General features: G+C 45.1%; 1 protein-coding gene across 1 annotated transcript; it reads right to left on the bottom strand.

The window, feature by feature from the left end:
- Positions 1-4,374: 4,374 nt before the first annotated feature.
- Positions 4,375-17,354, bottom strand: LOC132763479 (putative methyltransferase DDB_G0268948). The gene is made up of 6 exons (XM_060756973.2): positions 17,141-17,354; positions 13,738-13,895; positions 10,974-11,187; positions 10,273-10,373; positions 7,796-7,933; positions 4,375-4,611 (listed from the first exon to the last, which is right to left on the bottom strand). The coding sequence occupies exons 1-6, from the start codon at positions 17,249-17,251 to the stop codon at positions 4,509-4,511; spliced, it is 825 nt and encodes a 274-aa protein (XP_060612956.2). The 5' UTR covers positions 17,252-17,354; the 3' UTR covers positions 4,375-4,508.

The following is a 17,354-nucleotide window of genomic DNA, read 5'->3' as shown; positions in this document are numbered from 1 at the left end:
CCCTTCATATATTTCCTCTCTTTCCTTCCCTCCTTTTTCTTTCCTTCCTTCCTTCGTTTCCCTTCATTTTCTTCCTTTATTTCCCTTCATACATTTCCCCTATTTCTTTCCTTCTCTCCTTTTTCTTCCTTCCCCTCCTTTCTTCCTTCCCCTTTGTTTTCTTTCCTTCCTTCCCTCCCTTCATACATTTCTCCTATTTCCTTCCTTTCCCTCCTTTTTCTTTCTTCCCTTCCTTCCTTCCTTTCCCATCATTTTCTTTCTTTCCTTCCTTCCCTTCATACATTTCCCTATTTCCTTCCCTCCTTTTTCTTTCTTCCCCTCCTTTCTTTTCTTCCTTCTCTTCATATATTTCCTCTATTTCTTTCTTTCCCTCCTTTCTTTCCCTCCTTCCTTTCCCTTTGTTTTCTTCCCTTCTTTCCCTTCATACATTTCCCCTATTTCTTTCCTTCCCTCCTTTTTTTCTTCCCCTCCTTCCTTCCTTTACCTTAATTTAATTTCCTTCCTTCCCTCTCTTCATATATTTCCCCTATTTCCTTCCTTCCCTCCTTTTTCTTTCTTCCCCTCCTTCCTTCCTTTCCCTTCGTTTTCTTTCCTTCCTTCCCTTCATACATTTCCCTATTTCCTTCTCTCCTTTTTCTTTCTTGCCCTCCGTTCTTTCCTTTTTTTCCTTCATATATTTCCTCTATTTCTTTCCTTTCCCTCCTTCTTTTCTTTCCCTTTGTTTTCTTCCCTTCTTACATTTCCCCTATTTCTTTCCTTCCCTCCTTTTTCTTTCTTCCCCTCCTTCCTCCCTTTCCTTTCATTTAATCTCCTTCCTTCCCTCCCTTTATACATTTCCCCTATTTCTTTCCTTCCCTCCTTTTTTTCTTCCCCTCCTTCCTTCCTTTCCCTTCGTTTTCTTTCCTTCCCTCCCTTCATACATTTCCCCTATTTCCTTCCTTCCCTCATTTTTCTTTCTTCCCCTCCTTCCTTTCCCTTCATTTTCTTTCCCTCCTTTTTCTTTCTTCCCCTCCTTCCTTCCTTTCCCTTCTTTCCTTCCTTCATACCTTTCCTTTTTATCTTTCTGCTCTTGTGGCACAAACATATATATATACAAATGTAATGAACAGGGTTTCCTCCAAATTCATGTGTGTTATATATATATACATACACATACATACAAACATACATACATACATATAGAGAGATCCCATTATTCCGATCTCTAAGGGAATATGGTCCCCTTTCCTGTCTTTCTCCTTTTAATGACAGAAGTAACAACAGGAGAAATCTGCAACCGCACACAGTTTTGTCATGATTTCCTATAACCCATCCCTCACATTTGAGTGATTACTTTGAATACTGAGTGTTTTCTTGTTAATGCATTTCACTAAATTCCAGACATTGCAGGCACATAGTTATGGCCAACATTGCCTGTAAGTAAGTAATGTTAATTTCCGGCTCTTTTGACTACATTACATAAGCTATATCTGCATTACCCAAATAGACGTATTTACGGACATTGTTTTTTTTTAGTATGGAACTGTAACTTCTCTTTTCAGCACAGAAATACTGCGGTTCCTGCATTTCTCGTCGCACAGCACCCAGTCTTTTCAGGCTCGGAAACTCCGTCCTTCCTCTTGGCCTTTTCTCGCTTCTTCGGCTTCTTGAGTGAAATTCTAATCAAGTTTCCCAAGAACAACAGACATGCTGCTGGGAAATGCAAGTAACGCTCTCTTGTTTCCCATTATTTCGTAAATGAAAGTTAACTCGGGCTTGCATTCAGGAAGCACATGGTTTTGTGGGGACATAAGGTAAAGAGAAATAAGCAAGACCATTTTGCTTGAAGCGTTGAAGCCGTACATGAAGCAAGGACTGGCGGAGATCAGAAATGAGAGTCTGCTACGCCTGGTGAGTCAATAGAAGCCAAATAGAAAATTTCCCTTTTTCCCAAATAAATTTCACCAGGATGAAGCAAGGCCACCAAAGTGTATTTTCTGTTCCAGCTGGAAAGGATGACGGCTGCAGTAGTCTGCTGAAGAAGCCGGCATACCCTAATACAGAGGAATATACTTTTTATACATTTTTCCCATTTGAATTTTCCATGCCTGCCACCTGGGCCGGCTTCGCTGTGATTGGTCAGGGGAATATGGTCCCTTTTCCTATCTTTCTCCTTTGGCTGGGGACTGGTGCGACTCAGCCAATGGGAGCGCGAGCCCCGCTTTGGCTGCTCAGCCAATGATGAGAGAGGAGGCGCGGCAGCAGTAGAAACAAAGGAATAGTTGGCCATTCTGATCTCTGGGCCAGAGTGACGAGAGAGGGGGCCAGGAATACAGTTCCACCTTGTCTCCTGTGCTATGTTAATAATACAATATAATATATTGTATATTAGTCATCCCCTGCTACGTGTTGTTATGCCCCACATGGGGGTTCTGTGTGGGAGGTTTGGCCCAGTTCTATCATTGGTGGGGTTCAGAATGCTCTGTGATTGTACGTGAACTATAAATCCCAACAACTACAACTCCCAAATGTCAAGATTCTATTTTCCCCAAACTCCACCAGTGTTCACATTTGGGCACATTGAGTATTCATGTAGAGTTTGGTCCAGATCCATCATTGTTTGTGTCCACAGTGATCTCTGGGTGTAGGTGAACTACAACTCCAAAACCAAAGGACACTGTCCACCAAGCCCTTCCAGTATTTTCTGTTGGTCATGGGAGAACTGTGTGCCAAGTTTGGTTCAGTTCCATTGTCGGTGGGCTTCGGAATGCTTTTTGATTGTAGGTGAACTATAAATCCCAGCAACTACAACTCCCAAATGACAAAATCAATTTTTTTGAGTGAAGGACATACATTGGGTTGTTAGGTGTCTTGTGTCCAAATTTGGTGTCAATTTGTCTAGTGGTTTTTGAGTTTTGTTAATCCCACAAACGAACATTACATTTTTATGTATATAGATATATAAAATATTTATAATATAATATAATACTAATTATAATGCAATATTATCATTACATATTTTATATTACATGTAATACTCCAAAATATTACAACATTATTGTATAGTACGAGGGTTGAATGAAAAGTAATGCCTCCACCTTCGTAACTCCTCAACAGATGGAAGCACTGGTATGTGGCAGGTACTGGCTTATTCAGTAGATTCTCCTCTACAGTTCCATTTCGGTGGGAAGCCTTAGCATTGAACGGTTGTGTTGTTAAAGTGTTAAGTATGGAACCCTGCGCAGACAGTTAGTCAATGCGACTTAAGCAACGTGCAGTCATTGAATTTTTGACAAGAGAAGTTATCACCCCAAAAGAGATTCATCAGAGACTGGATGGACTGGATGATCTTCCAACACTAGGATTCTATATGTATGTGCATATGATGTTGTGCTGGTACGGCCGTACCAGAAGCTCCAGCTTTATTTGCTTTGTATTAAATGTTTGTGTGCAGTCCAAGGCTTGGGATTCTGCAGAAGGGTGGCTTCCTGTTAAAGCTTGCAGTTATAGGGCAGGTCACCTGTCCATCATCATTAAGCTTTGGTTCCGCCCCCTGTTCAGGCTCTGAGAGGGATAGGAACCATTTTGGTCAGTCTCAGCAAGGATAGCTAATGTACAGAACGTGTACAGGTTTCTCCTGTGCAAAAGCTTCAACCCTTAAGACTTTCCGGGGGGAAACAGTCTTAAGAGCATCCAAAGATTCCCAAAGATTCCCAGGGAAACAGCCCTAAAGCTCTGAGGAATTTCGGAGGGAAAAACAGCTTTGAATATCAAAGAACTCCAGCTGAAGAGACTACAGGCCCTGCTGGTAGGTCCACTCGGTGCTTTGAGACGCAGTTCAACCCGGTAGTGGAGCCCACATCAGTTAGGTTTAGGTTCACAGTCAGCCTGGGAGAAGTTATAAAGGGATTTTCCTTTAAAGTAAAGTAACAGTTAGAAGCCACCAGTTGCACAAAAGCCTGGAAGCATTTGTTTAACCTTTTGAAGACAAGAGAAGTTTCTGTTTGATTGTTCCTCAATTAAAGACTTTGTTATATTTCACAAGCCCTCTAAAGACTGTTTGTGGTGGAAAATCCCTAAGAGCTTCTCTTCGGGGGCCCTGGCTTCCCGCTGGACTCAAGCTGCACGTCCTGTTTTAAAGGCATTTCATTTCAAGCCCAGCGTATGACAAAACAAATGTTATTTATATATACCAGAGTGGTGGGCAAAGGTGCCTTTGGGGCTGGGGGCTGCAGGGTGCGCTTCCCGGTGTGTCTACTGGGGGGCGGTAAAGACCTCCTAGCGAGGAGATCTGCACTAGACAACTAGCCGGAAGTTCGTCCTGCAAAAGCACACTTTCTGTGCTTTCCTCTGGTGCTTTAACTATGTGAAAGAACAGAGATACTCCACACCCAATAAGCGTGTAATTTTATTCCCCTTGGCTCTTGGCCGTGGTCCCGACAGCGGCCCCAGGGCAGGGCAGGGCTCTCTGCCCATGGGTTTGCTGGGCTTCCTTCCCTCCCCTGTGGGCTTCAAAGGCTAATATGTGGTCAGGAATCTGGAATGGGTCTCCGGGAAGCCAGGATGCACACCTGCCGATTCCAGAACTCCAGCTTGGTTTCAAGGGAAGTCGTTCCCATCGCCTTCAGGAGCCTGAGAAGAGAAGAAGGAAGACCTTAGGCAGCTCATAGAGTCCTCAAGAGGCACCCCAAAGGCCATCCAGTCTGACCCCCTTTCTGCCATACAGGAAGGCACCACCCGATCCCTCCCGCCGGAGAGACACCCAGCTTCTGCTTAATAATAATAATAATCCCCAAATCCCACCCAGTCTGACCCCTTTCTTCCCTAAAGGACGGCACCATCTGATCCCTCCCAACAGAGGGCCTCTCCTTAATACTAATAATACTAATACTAATACTAATAATACCAAATCCCGCCCAGTCTGACCCCTTTCTTCCCTAAAGGACGGCACCATCTGATCCCTCCCAACAGAGGGCCATCCAGCCTCAACTTAATACTAATAATACCAATAATATCCTGGAGTTGGAAGGGATCCCCAAAGGCCACCCAGTCTGACCCCCTTTCTGCCATACAGGAAGGCACCACCCGATCACTCCCGACAGAGGGACACCCAGCCTCTGCTTAATAATAATAATAATAATAATAATAATAATAATAATAAACTTTATTTGTACCCCGCTGCCATCTCCCCAAGGGACTCAGTGCGGCTCACATGAGGCCAAGCCCAAAGTACATCAAACAAAACATCAATAAACACAACATCAATAAACAATCAATAAAATACAAATCCAATAAATCACATAAACGAAAATCAATCCCCAAATAATCCCCAAATCCCGCCCAGTCTGACCCCTTTCTTCCCTAAAGGACGGCACCATCTGATCCCTCCCAACAGAGGGCCATCCAGCCTCAACTTAATACTAATAATACCAATAATATCCTGGAGTTGGAAGGGATCCCCAAAGGCCACCCAGTCTGACCCTCTTTCTGCCATACAGGAAGGCACCACCCGATCCCTCCTGACAGAGGGACACCCAGCCTCTGCTTAATAATAATAATAATAATAATAATCTTTATTTGTACCCCGCTACCATCTCCCCAAGGGACTCGGTGCGGCTTACATGAGGCCAAACCCAAAGTACATCAAACAAAACATCAATAAACACAACATCAATAAACAATCAATAAAATACAAATCCTATAAATCACATAAACAAAAATCAATCCCCAAATAATCCCCAAATCCTGCGCAGTCTGACCCCTTTCTTCCCTAAAGGACGGCACCATCTGATCCCTCCCAACAGAGGGCCATCCAGCCTCAACTTAATACTAATAATACCAATAATATCCTGGAGTTGGAAGGGATTCCCAAAGGCCACCCAGTCTGATCCCCTTTCTGCCATACAGGAAGGCACCACCTATAATACCAATAATATCCTGGAGTTGGAAGGGATTCCCAAAGGCCACCTAGTCTGACCCCCTTTCTGCTATACAGAGAGACACCATCTGATCCCTCCTGGCAGAGGGCCATCCAGACGTAGTTAGATGATTGAGAGAGAAAGATGATATGACTGAGAGAACTATATATGATAGATATATTACTACCATTTGATTATTGTGCAAAGACTCTGGCACAAGCCAGTCAAGGTGGTCCCAGTGGTAATCGGCGCACTGGGTGCAGTGCCTAACAACAACAACAACAACAACAACAACAACAACAACAGAACAGCCAGCAGAGTGTCTGCTGTGGACTCATCTTGTTGCGTTTCAAATAATAATAATAATAATACCGGTAGTAATAATAATAATAATAATAATAATAAGATTTGGAAGGGATTCCAAGGGCCGCCCAGTCTGATGCCTTTCTGCCCTAAAGGAAGACATTACCCGACCCCTCCCGACAGAGGGCCATACAGTGATAGATCTGATTGAGAGAAAGCGATGATAGGTAGACAGACAGATACGCTTGAGAGAACTATATATGAAATCTAGCACTGCCATAAAGGAAGACACCATCCAATCCCTCCCGGTGGATGGCTACCCAACCCCTGCTTAATAATGATAATATCCTAGAGTTGGAAGGGACCCCAAAGGCTATCCATTCCGACCCCCTTTCTGCCATACAGAGAGAAACCATCTGATCCCTCCTGGCAGAGAGCCATCCAGACGTAGTTAGATGTCCATAGGAGATTATTGAGAGAGAAAGGGATGATAGATGGACAGGTAGATATGACTGAGATAACTATATATGATAGATCTATCACTGCTATAAAGGAAGACACCATTCGATCCCTCCCAACAGAGGGCCATCCAGCCTCTGCTTAATGCTAATAATACCATCCTGGAGTTGGAAGGGATCCCTAAAGGCCACCCAGCCTGACCCCTTTCTGCCCATAAGGAAACCATCACCCGATCCCTCCCGACAGAGGGCCATCCAGCCTCTCCTTAATACTAATAATATCAATAATATCCTGGAGTTGGAAGGATTCCCAAAGGCCACCCAGTCTGACCCCTTTGCCTCTAAGGAAGACACCATCTGATCCCTCGCAACAGAGGGCCACCCAGTCTATTAATAATAATAATAATAATAATAATAATAATAATAAAGGTAAAGGTAATGCCATGCATTTGGCCCGCCCACTGTGTTTTATTTTCCATTATGTTATTTTGTACTGCATATTTTACTTGATTGGTTTATTTATTTTATTGTGATGTTATTTTGTTGTTTATATTTTATGTTGCTGTAATGTATCGCTGGGCTTGGCCTCATATAAGCCGCTCCGAGTCCCCTTTGGGGAGATGGTGGCACGGTATAAATAAAGTATTATTATTATTATTATTATTGGTAAAGGTTTCTCCTTGACATTAAGTCTAGTCGTGTCCGATTCTGGGACTCTGGTGCTCATAATCTCAAAGAGCTGGTGTTGTCCATAGACACCTCCAAGGTCACGTGGCCACTGGCAGGACTGCATGGAGCATCCTTACCTTCCCACTGGTGCGGTCCCTATTGATCTACTCACACTTGCATGTTTTCAAACTGCTAGATTGGCAGAAGCTGGGGCTAAACAACAGGAGCTCATGCCACTCCCCGGATTCGAACCTGCGACCTTGCTGTTAGCAAGTTCAGCAGCTCAGCGGTTTAACCCACTGCGCCACCCAGGGCACCCAATAATAATAATACTAATCGTAAGTGCCCATCGCAGCAGGAAGCAAGCCTCACCCATTCTCCTCAATGGGGCCTCCTTTGAAACACGTAAACCTGGAAAACATCTCCCACCCTGAGTGGAAGGGCTGAGTGGGGAAAGTGGGCGCTCACCTGTCCTGGAGGCGTTGCACCTGAGAGCGGGCCTCCTCCGGGTGGGCTTTCAGGTACAACTGGAACATGGAGAAGGACTGGACGTAGCCCACCAGCTCCGCCACGGTCATGGGGACCTTGTCCACGATGTCGGTGACCCTGGAAGACAGGACGGGGAGGGTCAGGACAGCCAGGGCGGGCGACGCGGCGCACTGCGCTTGGGCTCCTGGGTTGTCAGCCTTGGTTCCAAATTGGTTCTATCCTGACAACACCAGGAAAGTGCCTTAAACTTCCCAAATTTTGCCTTTGCGGGAGGGTCATTGTGCTAGAGCAGACTTGGCTCTGGCTTTTCCTTCTCGGTGGTGGCTCCTCGGCTGTGGAACACCCTTCCCGTAGACATCAGGCTAGCCCCCTCTCTGTTGATATTCCGCAGGAAGTTAAAGACCTGGTTGTTTGAGAAGGCATTTGAATAGTAGTGCAATAATGGGTAACTCGACCATAGGAACGGAACAACGGAATGATATTGGATTGTGAACTTGACGATGAGACGACTCGGAATGGCTTGTAGTTATATTAATGTTTTTGATGAGATGTTTTGATAATGATGTACTGTGTATTATTTTTTTGTATGTTGAATTTTTGCACCTGTTTTTCCATGTTGTACACCGCAATGAGTCGCCATTAGGCTGAGAATTGCGGTATATAAGCAAAGTAATAAATAAATAAATTTGTTTGTTTATGTATTGACCACACTTGTACCCTGTTCTTCTCACCCCAAAGGGCGGCCTCACGCAGGCAAAATTCAATGCCATATATACATATACGTATCAGTAAATAAACAGCCGCATTAAAATCAACCTAATTAAAAATATACACATTTTCCAATGAATGGACCGGGAAAGGAAGGATGGAAAGAAGGAAAGAAGGAAGGAAGGAATGAAGGAAGGAACGAAGGAAGGAAGGAAGGGGGGGAGGGAGGAAAGAAGGATGGAAAAAAAGGAAGGAAAGAAGGAAAGGAAGGAAGGAAAGAAGGAAGGAAGGAAGAAAAGAAGGGAGGGAAGGAGGAAGGAAAGAAGGGAGGGAGGGAGGAAAAAGAATAGAGGAAGGAAGGAAAAAAGGGAGGGAGGGAGGGAGGGAGGGAGGGAGGAAGGAAGGAAGGAAGGAAAGCAAGAAGGGAGGAGGGAGGGAGGAAGGAAAGAAGGAAGGATGGAAAGAAGGAAGGAAGGAAAGAAGGAAGGAGGGAGGGAGTAAAGAAGGAAGGAAGGAAGAAAAAAGGAAGAGAGGGAGGAAGAAAAATGGGAGGGGGAGGAAGGAAGGAATGAAGGAAGGAAGGAAGGAAAGAAGGAAGGAAGGAAGGGAAGAAGGGAGGGATGGAAGGAGGAAGGAAAGAAGGGAGGGAGGGAGGAAGGCAGGAAAAAGAATAGAGGAAGGAAGGAAAAAGGGAGGGAGGGAGGGAGGGAGGGAGGAAAGAAGGGAGGGAGGGAGGAAAGAAAAAAGGAAGGAAGGAAGGAAGAAAGGAAGAGAGGAAGGAAGGAAAAAGGGAGGGAGGGCGTAAAGAAGGAAAGAAGGAAGGAAGGAAAAAGGAAGAGAGGAAGAAGGAAGGAAGGAAGGAAGGAAAGAAGGAAGGAAAGAAGGAAAGAAAGAAGGAAAGAAAGAAGGAAGGAAGGAAGGTAGGAAAGAAAAAAGGAAGAGGGGAAGGAAGGGAAAAAGGGAAGGAGGGAGGGAGGGAGGGAGGGAGGAAGGAAGGAAGGAAGGAAGGAAACAAGGAAGGAAAGAAGGAAGGAAAAAGGAAGAGAGGAAGGAAGGACGAAGGAAGGAAGGAAGGGAGGAAGGGAAAAAGGGAGGGAGGGAGGAAGGAAGAAAAGAAAGAAAAAAAGGAAGGAAAGAAAGAAAAAAGAAAAGAAGGAAGAAAGGAAGGAAAGAAGGAAGGAAGGAAGGAAGGAAGGAAGGAAGGAAGGAGAGAAGCTCGTTTGAGTCTCCTTGTGAGGAGAAACAGCGGGTATAAATGAACAGAATAATAATAATAATAAGAAGAAGAAGAAGAAGAAGAAGAAGAAGCAGCAGCAGCAGCAGCAGCAGCACAAGGCCACCTTACTGGGATCTGCACGCATTATTTGCCGATACATCACACAGTCCTAAACACTTGGGAAGTGTCTGACATGTGATCCAATATAACAGCCAGCAGAGTGATCTTATCTGCTGTGGCCTCATCTTGTTGTGTTTCAAATAATAATAATATAATGCTAATCCTACCACTAATAACAATACATCTAATACTAATACTGGATACACAGCCTCTTTGGAGTTTTTTTGTGGAGAGAAAAAATGGGGTAGAAATGAACATCATAATCACAGAAGGAAATAGGAAAAGAGAAGGAAGGGAAGGGAGAGGAAAGGAAGAAAGAAGGGGTGGAAAGAAAGCCCAGGGCAAGTTTTGGGCCGTAAGCGGCAGATTCTAATCTGGGGGAAATGCCGAAGTGCTTGCTGCGTTGTCTCACCGCTCTTTGTCCTGGAAGGGCACGGCCTCAAAGATCTCCTTGTAGTCGCTGGCCACCAGGCGGACTTTGTCGCTGATGTAGGGATTGAGCCGGTCCCGGAACTGGGAGGGAGAGAGAGCAAGAAGGCATGTGGCGGACCTTGGCGCACACAGATCCACCCTGACTACCACCTAAGTGCCGGTGTGCTCTGGGGAGCCGTTGCAGAGGACGATCGGAGTTGTAGTTTAGCAGCAAGGTGTGCGTTGTGTAGTTCCTCCCACAATCGGAGCACAATCGGAGTAATGGTGGAGTTTGGGAGGGTGCCCAACATGACAGGAGTCTTAGCTGGGGGCAATGATGAAGGATGATGGGAGTTGTAGTTCACCCACACCTAGAGAAACTTGGCACACATAAGTCATGGTGGAGTTTTTTTGTGCAGTGTGTGTATTAGCCCAGTATGATGAGAGTTGTATTTGGTGGGGGAATGATAGGGGATGATGGGAGTTGTAGTTCACCCACATTCAGAAAAAACTTGGCACACATAAGTAATGGCGGAGCTTGGGGGTGTGTTGGCCCAGCAAGATGGGAGTTGTAGTTTGGGGGCAATGACATAGGATGATGGGATTTGTAGTTCACTCACATCCCACAGGTCTTAGAAACCCCAAACCCAGCCAGGAATGCTTGGTCTGTGCCTCCTTCCCCAATCCTACACTGGGACCCACCTCTTGGAAGATCTGGGTGAGCTCCTGGTCGCAGTCCCGGAAATGCAGGCGCATGTCGAGGGTGTTGGTGGTCAGGACCAGGCAGCCGGAGGGCGCGAGGACACGCTCTGCCTCTCGCATGAACCGCGGGATGTCGAACCAATGCGCCGCCGTGAAGGAGGTGAGAAGGTCCACTGACCCGTCCGCAAAGGGGAGCTCTTCCGCCGGGCAGGCCCTAGGGTGGGGGGAGATCAGGTCATTGACCAAGGGGCTTGCGTTTGAGCAAATCGGCCCCCTCTATATGCATGGCTAGGCCCGGAAATAGGAGCCCAAAATTGCCATCGGTACTCATGTAGAAATCCAGAAATAGGAGTCAAAACTACCATGTATACTCATAGATAAGTCTGGAAACATGACACAAAAATAAGGGCTGGGCTGGGAGCACAGCTGGTTAATCACTAGTTGAAATAAATCACTGCCAACCGAAAGGTAAAAGGTTCGAAGCCCGAGTCGGGATTGAGCTCCCGATTGTTAAATAGCCCAGCTTACTGTTCACCTAAGCTGTGCTGTCAGTAGAGAAATTAGGGACCGCTTAAAGGTTAATTTATGACACCATAAAAATGCCGGAAAAGGTTCGGCATCATAGTGGATGAAGCGACAGCTCCCCCCTGTGGCCAAATCGAGCAACCTCCAGAATATAAATAAATAAACCATATACCCCAGGCCTCAGCAAACTTCAGCCCTCCTTCCAGGTGTTTGTGTTGCTACTAGGGGTTTACAACAGGCTTTTTCTAAGTAACAGGGAGGAGCAGAACCCTTTCTATTACAGCTACCACAAGTATTAACTGTGCTATCTGCTTCAGAATATAACAAGGCACTAACTTTGTAAGCTTTGAGCTTTGCATTTGATGGCTCATTTTGCGCTGTTGCTGGGAGTGGTTATGCAGCATCCTGAACCTGAAGCCATTTGGAGTACCAAGGAAACTGCTTGTTCATGGCAAGATAAGGACATGCTTCTGATAACTAAGAAGAGAGACTGTAATACTTTTGTTTGTTGTATATTGGTGAGAACAATTCTTCTGTGTTGCTTTGTGTTTTTGGCCTACACTGAATAGAACTGAATGGGCCAGAGTGAAGAGAGAGGGGCCAGGGGACAGTTCCATCTTGTCTCCTGCATATGTCATCATTTGGGGACCTCTCCCCGCCAGAACAACTGCCGCTCTGGGCCTGAGTGAAGAGAGAGTGGGCCAGGGGACAGTTCCACCTTGTCTCCTGTGCTATGTTAATAATATAATATAATATAATATAATATTTTGTATATACAGAGCCCCCGGTGGCGCAGTGTGTTAAAGTGCTGAGCTGCTGAGTTTGTTGACCGAAAGGTCGCAGGTTCGATTCCGGGGAGCGGCGTGAGCTTCCGCTGTCAGCCCTAGCTTCTGCCAACCTAGCAGTTCGAAAACATGCAAATGTGAGTAGATCAATAGGTACCGCTCCGGCGGGAAGGTAAGGGCGCTCCATGCAGCCATGCCAGCCACATGACCTTGGAGGTGTCTATGGACAATGCCGGCTCTTTGGCTTGAAATGGAGATGAGCACCAACCCCCAGAGTCAGACATGACTGGACTTAATGTCAGGGACAACCTTTACCTTTTATTGTATTTACATATAATTTTTATAATATTATAATGTTATACAATATAAAGCAAATAATAATAATGATATTACAATTATATATTTTATATTACATGTAATATTACTAATGATATTACAATATAATGGTATAGTACAATATAGTAATATATAATACTGATACTGTACTACCCTAATAATATAATATATTGTATGTATATATATCTTGTAAGCCGCTCTGAGTCCCCTTCGGCGTGAGAAGGGCGGCATATAAATGTCGTAAATCTATATAAATAAAAATGTAATGTTAATTTGTGGTATTCACAGAACTCAAAAACCACTGGGGGAATTGACACTAAATTTGGACATGATACACCTAACAACCCAATGTATGTCCTTCACTCAAAAAAATTGATTTTGTCATTTGGGAGTGGTAGTTGCTGGGATTTATAGTTCACCTACAATCAAAGACCATTCGGAACCCCACCAACGATGGAATTGAACCAAACTTGGCACACAGATCTCTCATGAACAACAGAAAATACTGGAAAAGTTTGGTGGGCAGTGTCCTTTGGTTTTTTGAGTTGTAGTTCACCTACATCCAGAGATCACTGTGAACTCAAACAACAATGGATCTCGACCAAACTCTACACGAATACTCAATATGCCCAAATGTGAACACTGGTGGAGTTTGGGGAAAATAGAATCTTGACATTTAGGAGTTGTAGTTGCTGAGATTTATAGTTCACTTACAGTCACAGAGCATTCTGAACCCCACCAACGATAGAATTGGGCCAAACCTCCCACATAGAACCCCCATATGGGCCACAGCAACGCGTGGCAGGGGACAGCTAGTGTCATAAATAAATAAATATTTTTTTGTTTCTACTTAAAGCAACAGACTCATGTGTATTTTTTGGGGTTTTTATCACACTGAGAGTAAAAAGGCGGTGACATTCTGCAGGCTACTAACGCTACTCTGGCATTTACAGCCTACCTGTTGCTAGGAATTGTGGGAGTTGAAGTCCAAAACACCTGGAGGTCAGAAGTGCGTCCAGGCACTACATAAGCCTGGAAGTATGAGCCATAAGCAGCCATATAGACTCATGTCTAAGCCTGGAGATAGGTGTGAGCCAAGCTCTTTCTTTGGTACTTACTGGTAGGAGACGTTGTCCGGGTGTGGGGCCTGCTGAGCCTCCTTGACCTGGGCCGGGCTGACGTCCGTCCCCACTACTTTCCGGAAGCGTGGGGCCAGCAGGAGAGTCCCTTGGCCGGAACCACAGCCCACGTCCAGCGCCAGGCCGAAGGCACCCCCCTGGGTAGGGAAAGAAAATGCAAGAGTTGAGCCAGAGGAGCCTGGGGGAACCCTCAAAGGGAGGAAGGGGTCCCAGAGAGGCCACCCAGTCCCACCCCAGGTCCCCTTCCCCTGGCCAAAAACAACTCAGAAGCTTTCCTTGGGGGATTCTGGAAGAAGTGGGAGGGACCCCCAGGGGCCACCCAGTCCCTCCCCCTTCCACTCCGGCCAGGCAGGACACTGGAATTATCAATTATTAACCATGATTAACAATTATTAACTATTATTATTAGACTCATAAAGTTGGAAGACACCCCAAGGGCCATCCAGTCTGACCCCCTTCAGCCATATGTCTTCCAACTCTAGGATTCTATGATTCCCCCAGACATTGAAAGTGCAGGCCAAGGGTCTGGAGAACAATCCCTATGAGGAACGGCTTGAAGAGCTGGGCATGTTTAGCCTGCAGAAAAGAAGGCTGGAAGAAAACATGATAGCCATGTATAAATGGGAAAGGAGCGGGCTTCCTTTCTTCTGCTGCCCTGGAGACTAGGACCCAATGGCTTCAAACTACAGGCAAGGAAGGAGATTCCACCTCAACATGAGGAAGAACATCCTGACTGTGAGAGAGAGCTGTTCAGCAGTGGAACTCTCTGCCCCAGAGGGAGTGTGGTGGAGGCTCCTTCTTTGGAGGCTTTGAAGCAGAGGCTGGATGGCTATCTGTCAGGAGTGCTTTGAAGGTGATTTTTCTGCTTCTTGGCAGAATGGGGTTGGACTGGATGGCCCACTAAGTTTCTTCCAACTCTATGATTTTAGGATTCCCCAGGCAGGAAGCAGCCAGACCTTGAAACTGCAGGCCAATCAATGCTAAATCAAGGTGGCCAATTGAAACATTCACAGCTACCTCAAGCAGACAGGAGTTTTCTTTCTCCCACCCTGGACATCATTACACAGGGATATAGATAAAACCCTCTTGTCTCGTTTCCAACAGACCACACAACTAACATCACAACAGACCTCACAACTTTGCTTCTAAAGTGTTGCTAAAGCTGGTGCTTTGCTTCTAAAGTGTTGCTAAAGTTCTGGTGGTGAAAATTTCAGAACTCTAACAAAACTTCCAAAATTCAATTATTATTTCCTTATTTGAGATTTTTATGACAGAACCTATTAGGAACTGCCGTTTGTAATGAAATCTTGAACGCTTTGTTAGAGTTCTGAAATTTTTACCACCAGAACTTTAGCCACACTCTAGAAGCAAAGCACCAACTTTAGCAACACTTTAAAACCAATGCACCAATATTAGCAATACTTTAAATGCAAAGCACCAACTTTAGCAACACTTTAGAAGCAAAGCACCTTTAGCGACACTTTCGAAGCATTGCACCAACTTCAGCAACACTTTAGAAGTAATGCTCCAACATTGGTAACACTTTAGAAGCAAAGCACCAACTTTAGCAACGCTTTGGAAGCAAAGCACCAACTTTAGCAACACTTTAGAAGCAAAGCACCAACTTTAGCAACACTTTAGAAGCAAAGCACCAACTTTAGCAACGCTTTGGAAGCAAAGCACCAACTTTAGCAACACTTTAGAAGCAAAGCACCAACTTTAGCGACACTTTAGAAGCAAAGCATCAACTTTAGCGACACTTTAGAAGCAAAGCACCAACTTTAGCGACACTTTAGAAGCAAAGCACCAACTTTAGCGACACTTTAGAAACAAAGCACCAACTTTAGCAACAATTTAGAAGCAAAGCACCAACTTTAGCAACAATTTAGAAACAAAGCACCGGCTTTAGCAACACTTTAGAAGCAAAGCACCAACTTTAGCAACACTTTAGAAGCAATGCACCAACTTTAGCAACACTTTAGAAGCAAAGCATCAACTTTAGCGACACTTTAGAAGCAATGCACCAACTTCAGCAACATTTTAGAAGCAAAGCACCAACTTCAGCAACACTTTAGAAGCAATGCACCAACATTGGCGACACTTTAGAAGCAAAGCACCAACTTTAGCGACACTTTAGAAGCAAAGCACCAACTTTAGCAACACTTTAGAAGCAAAGCACCAATATTGGCAACACTTTAGAAGTAAAGCACCAACTTTAGCAACACTTTGGAAGCAAAGCACCAACATTGGCAACACTTTAGAAGCAAAGCATCAACTTTAGCGACACTTTAGAAGCAAAGCACCAACTTTAGCAACACTTTAGAAACAAAGCACCTTTAGCGACACTTTAGAAGCAAAGCACCAACTTTAGCAACACTTTGGAAGCAATGCACCAACATTGGCAACACTTTAGAAGCAAAGCACCAACTTTAGCGACACTTTAGAAGCAAAGCACCAACTTCAGCAACACTTTAGAAGCAATGCACCAACATTGGCAACACTTTAGAAGCAAAGCACCAACTTTAGCGACACTTTAGAAGCAAAGCATCAACTTTAGCAACACTTTGGAAGCAAAGCACCAACTTCAGCAACACTTTAGGAGCAAAGCAGCAAGTTCAGAAACACTTTAGAAGCAAAGGACCAACTTTAGCAACACTTTGGAAGCAAAGCATCAACTTTAGCAACACTCTAGAAGCAAAGCACCAACTTTAGCAACACTTTAGAAGCAATGCACCAACATTGGCAACACTTTAGAAGCAAAGCACCAATTTTAGCAACACTTTGCAAGCAAAGCACCAACTTTAGCAACACTCTAGAAGCAAAGCACCAACTTTAGCAACACTTTAGAAGCAATGCACCAACATTGGCAACACTTTAGAAGCAAAGCATCAATTTTAGCAACACTTTGCAAGCAAAGCACCAACTTTAGCAACGCTTTCGAAGCAAAAGCACCAACTTTAGCAACCCTTTGGAAGCAAAGCCCCAGTGCCCCCTAGTTTTGTAAGTACTTTCGAACCATGGATTGCCCATGCCTACTCTCAACCTCTGAGGATGCCTTTAGCCAGAGATGTGGGCGAAATGTCAGGAGTGAATGCTTCTGGGACATGGCCAGGCAACCTGGACAAACTCACAGCAACCCAGTGATTCCGACCATGAAAGCCTTCGACAACACATTACTGTTATTATTAACATTATATAAATATTAATTATTAATATTATGATTAAAGTCCTAGAGCTGGATGATGTCCTATAGTGGTCTTCTATGAGGATGACCTTCCCATATTAGAGAAGGACCTCCTTCTCAGCCCACCTGGCTGCTCTCTCTCTGTGTTGCTAGGCAGGATAGCGCCGCCTGGAAACCGCGACCCCGGCTAACCTTTACCTTTCGGTCCAGGTAGGAAAACACGGCCTTTTGCAGGGCTTCTTGGGGCGGGAAGCGGTATTTCTGGTACACACGCGCGTGGTCCTGCCCCTCGAACAAGCGCTCCGCCATCCTTCCTTCCTCCTTCCCTTCTTTCCCCGGGCGAACTACACCTCCCTTTGAGGCCTGCCTGCTGCTGCCTCTTCCCTGCGAGGGCGGAAAACCCGGGCCGGAC

The sequence above is a fragment of the Anolis sagrei genome, chromosome 11 (genome assembly GCF_037176765.1).
Source record: "Anolis sagrei isolate rAnoSag1 chromosome 11, rAnoSag1.mat, whole genome shotgun sequence".
Taxonomy (NCBI): Eukaryota; Metazoa; Chordata; class Lepidosauria; order Squamata; family Dactyloidae; genus Anolis; species Anolis sagrei.
The sequence above is the reverse complement of the archived record's forward strand: the minus strand, read 5'-3'. Positions and strand labels throughout refer to the sequence as shown.

Bases quoted from the DNA above. Each gene is read 5' to 3' on its own strand.
- LOC132763479 (XM_060756973.2), bottom strand. From the start codon at position 17,251: ATGGCGGAGCGCTTGTTCGAGGGGCAGGACCACGCGCGTGTGTACCAG. The intron at 10,374-10,973 runs GTGGGTCCCAGT...TCTCCCTCCCAG, and splicing joins TCACCCAGATCTTCCAAGAG to TTCCGGGACCGGCTCAATCC. The intron at 7,934-10,272 runs GTGAGACAACGC...CCTGTCTTCCAG, and splicing joins CCCTTCCAGGACAAAGAGCG to GGTCACCGACATCGTGGACA.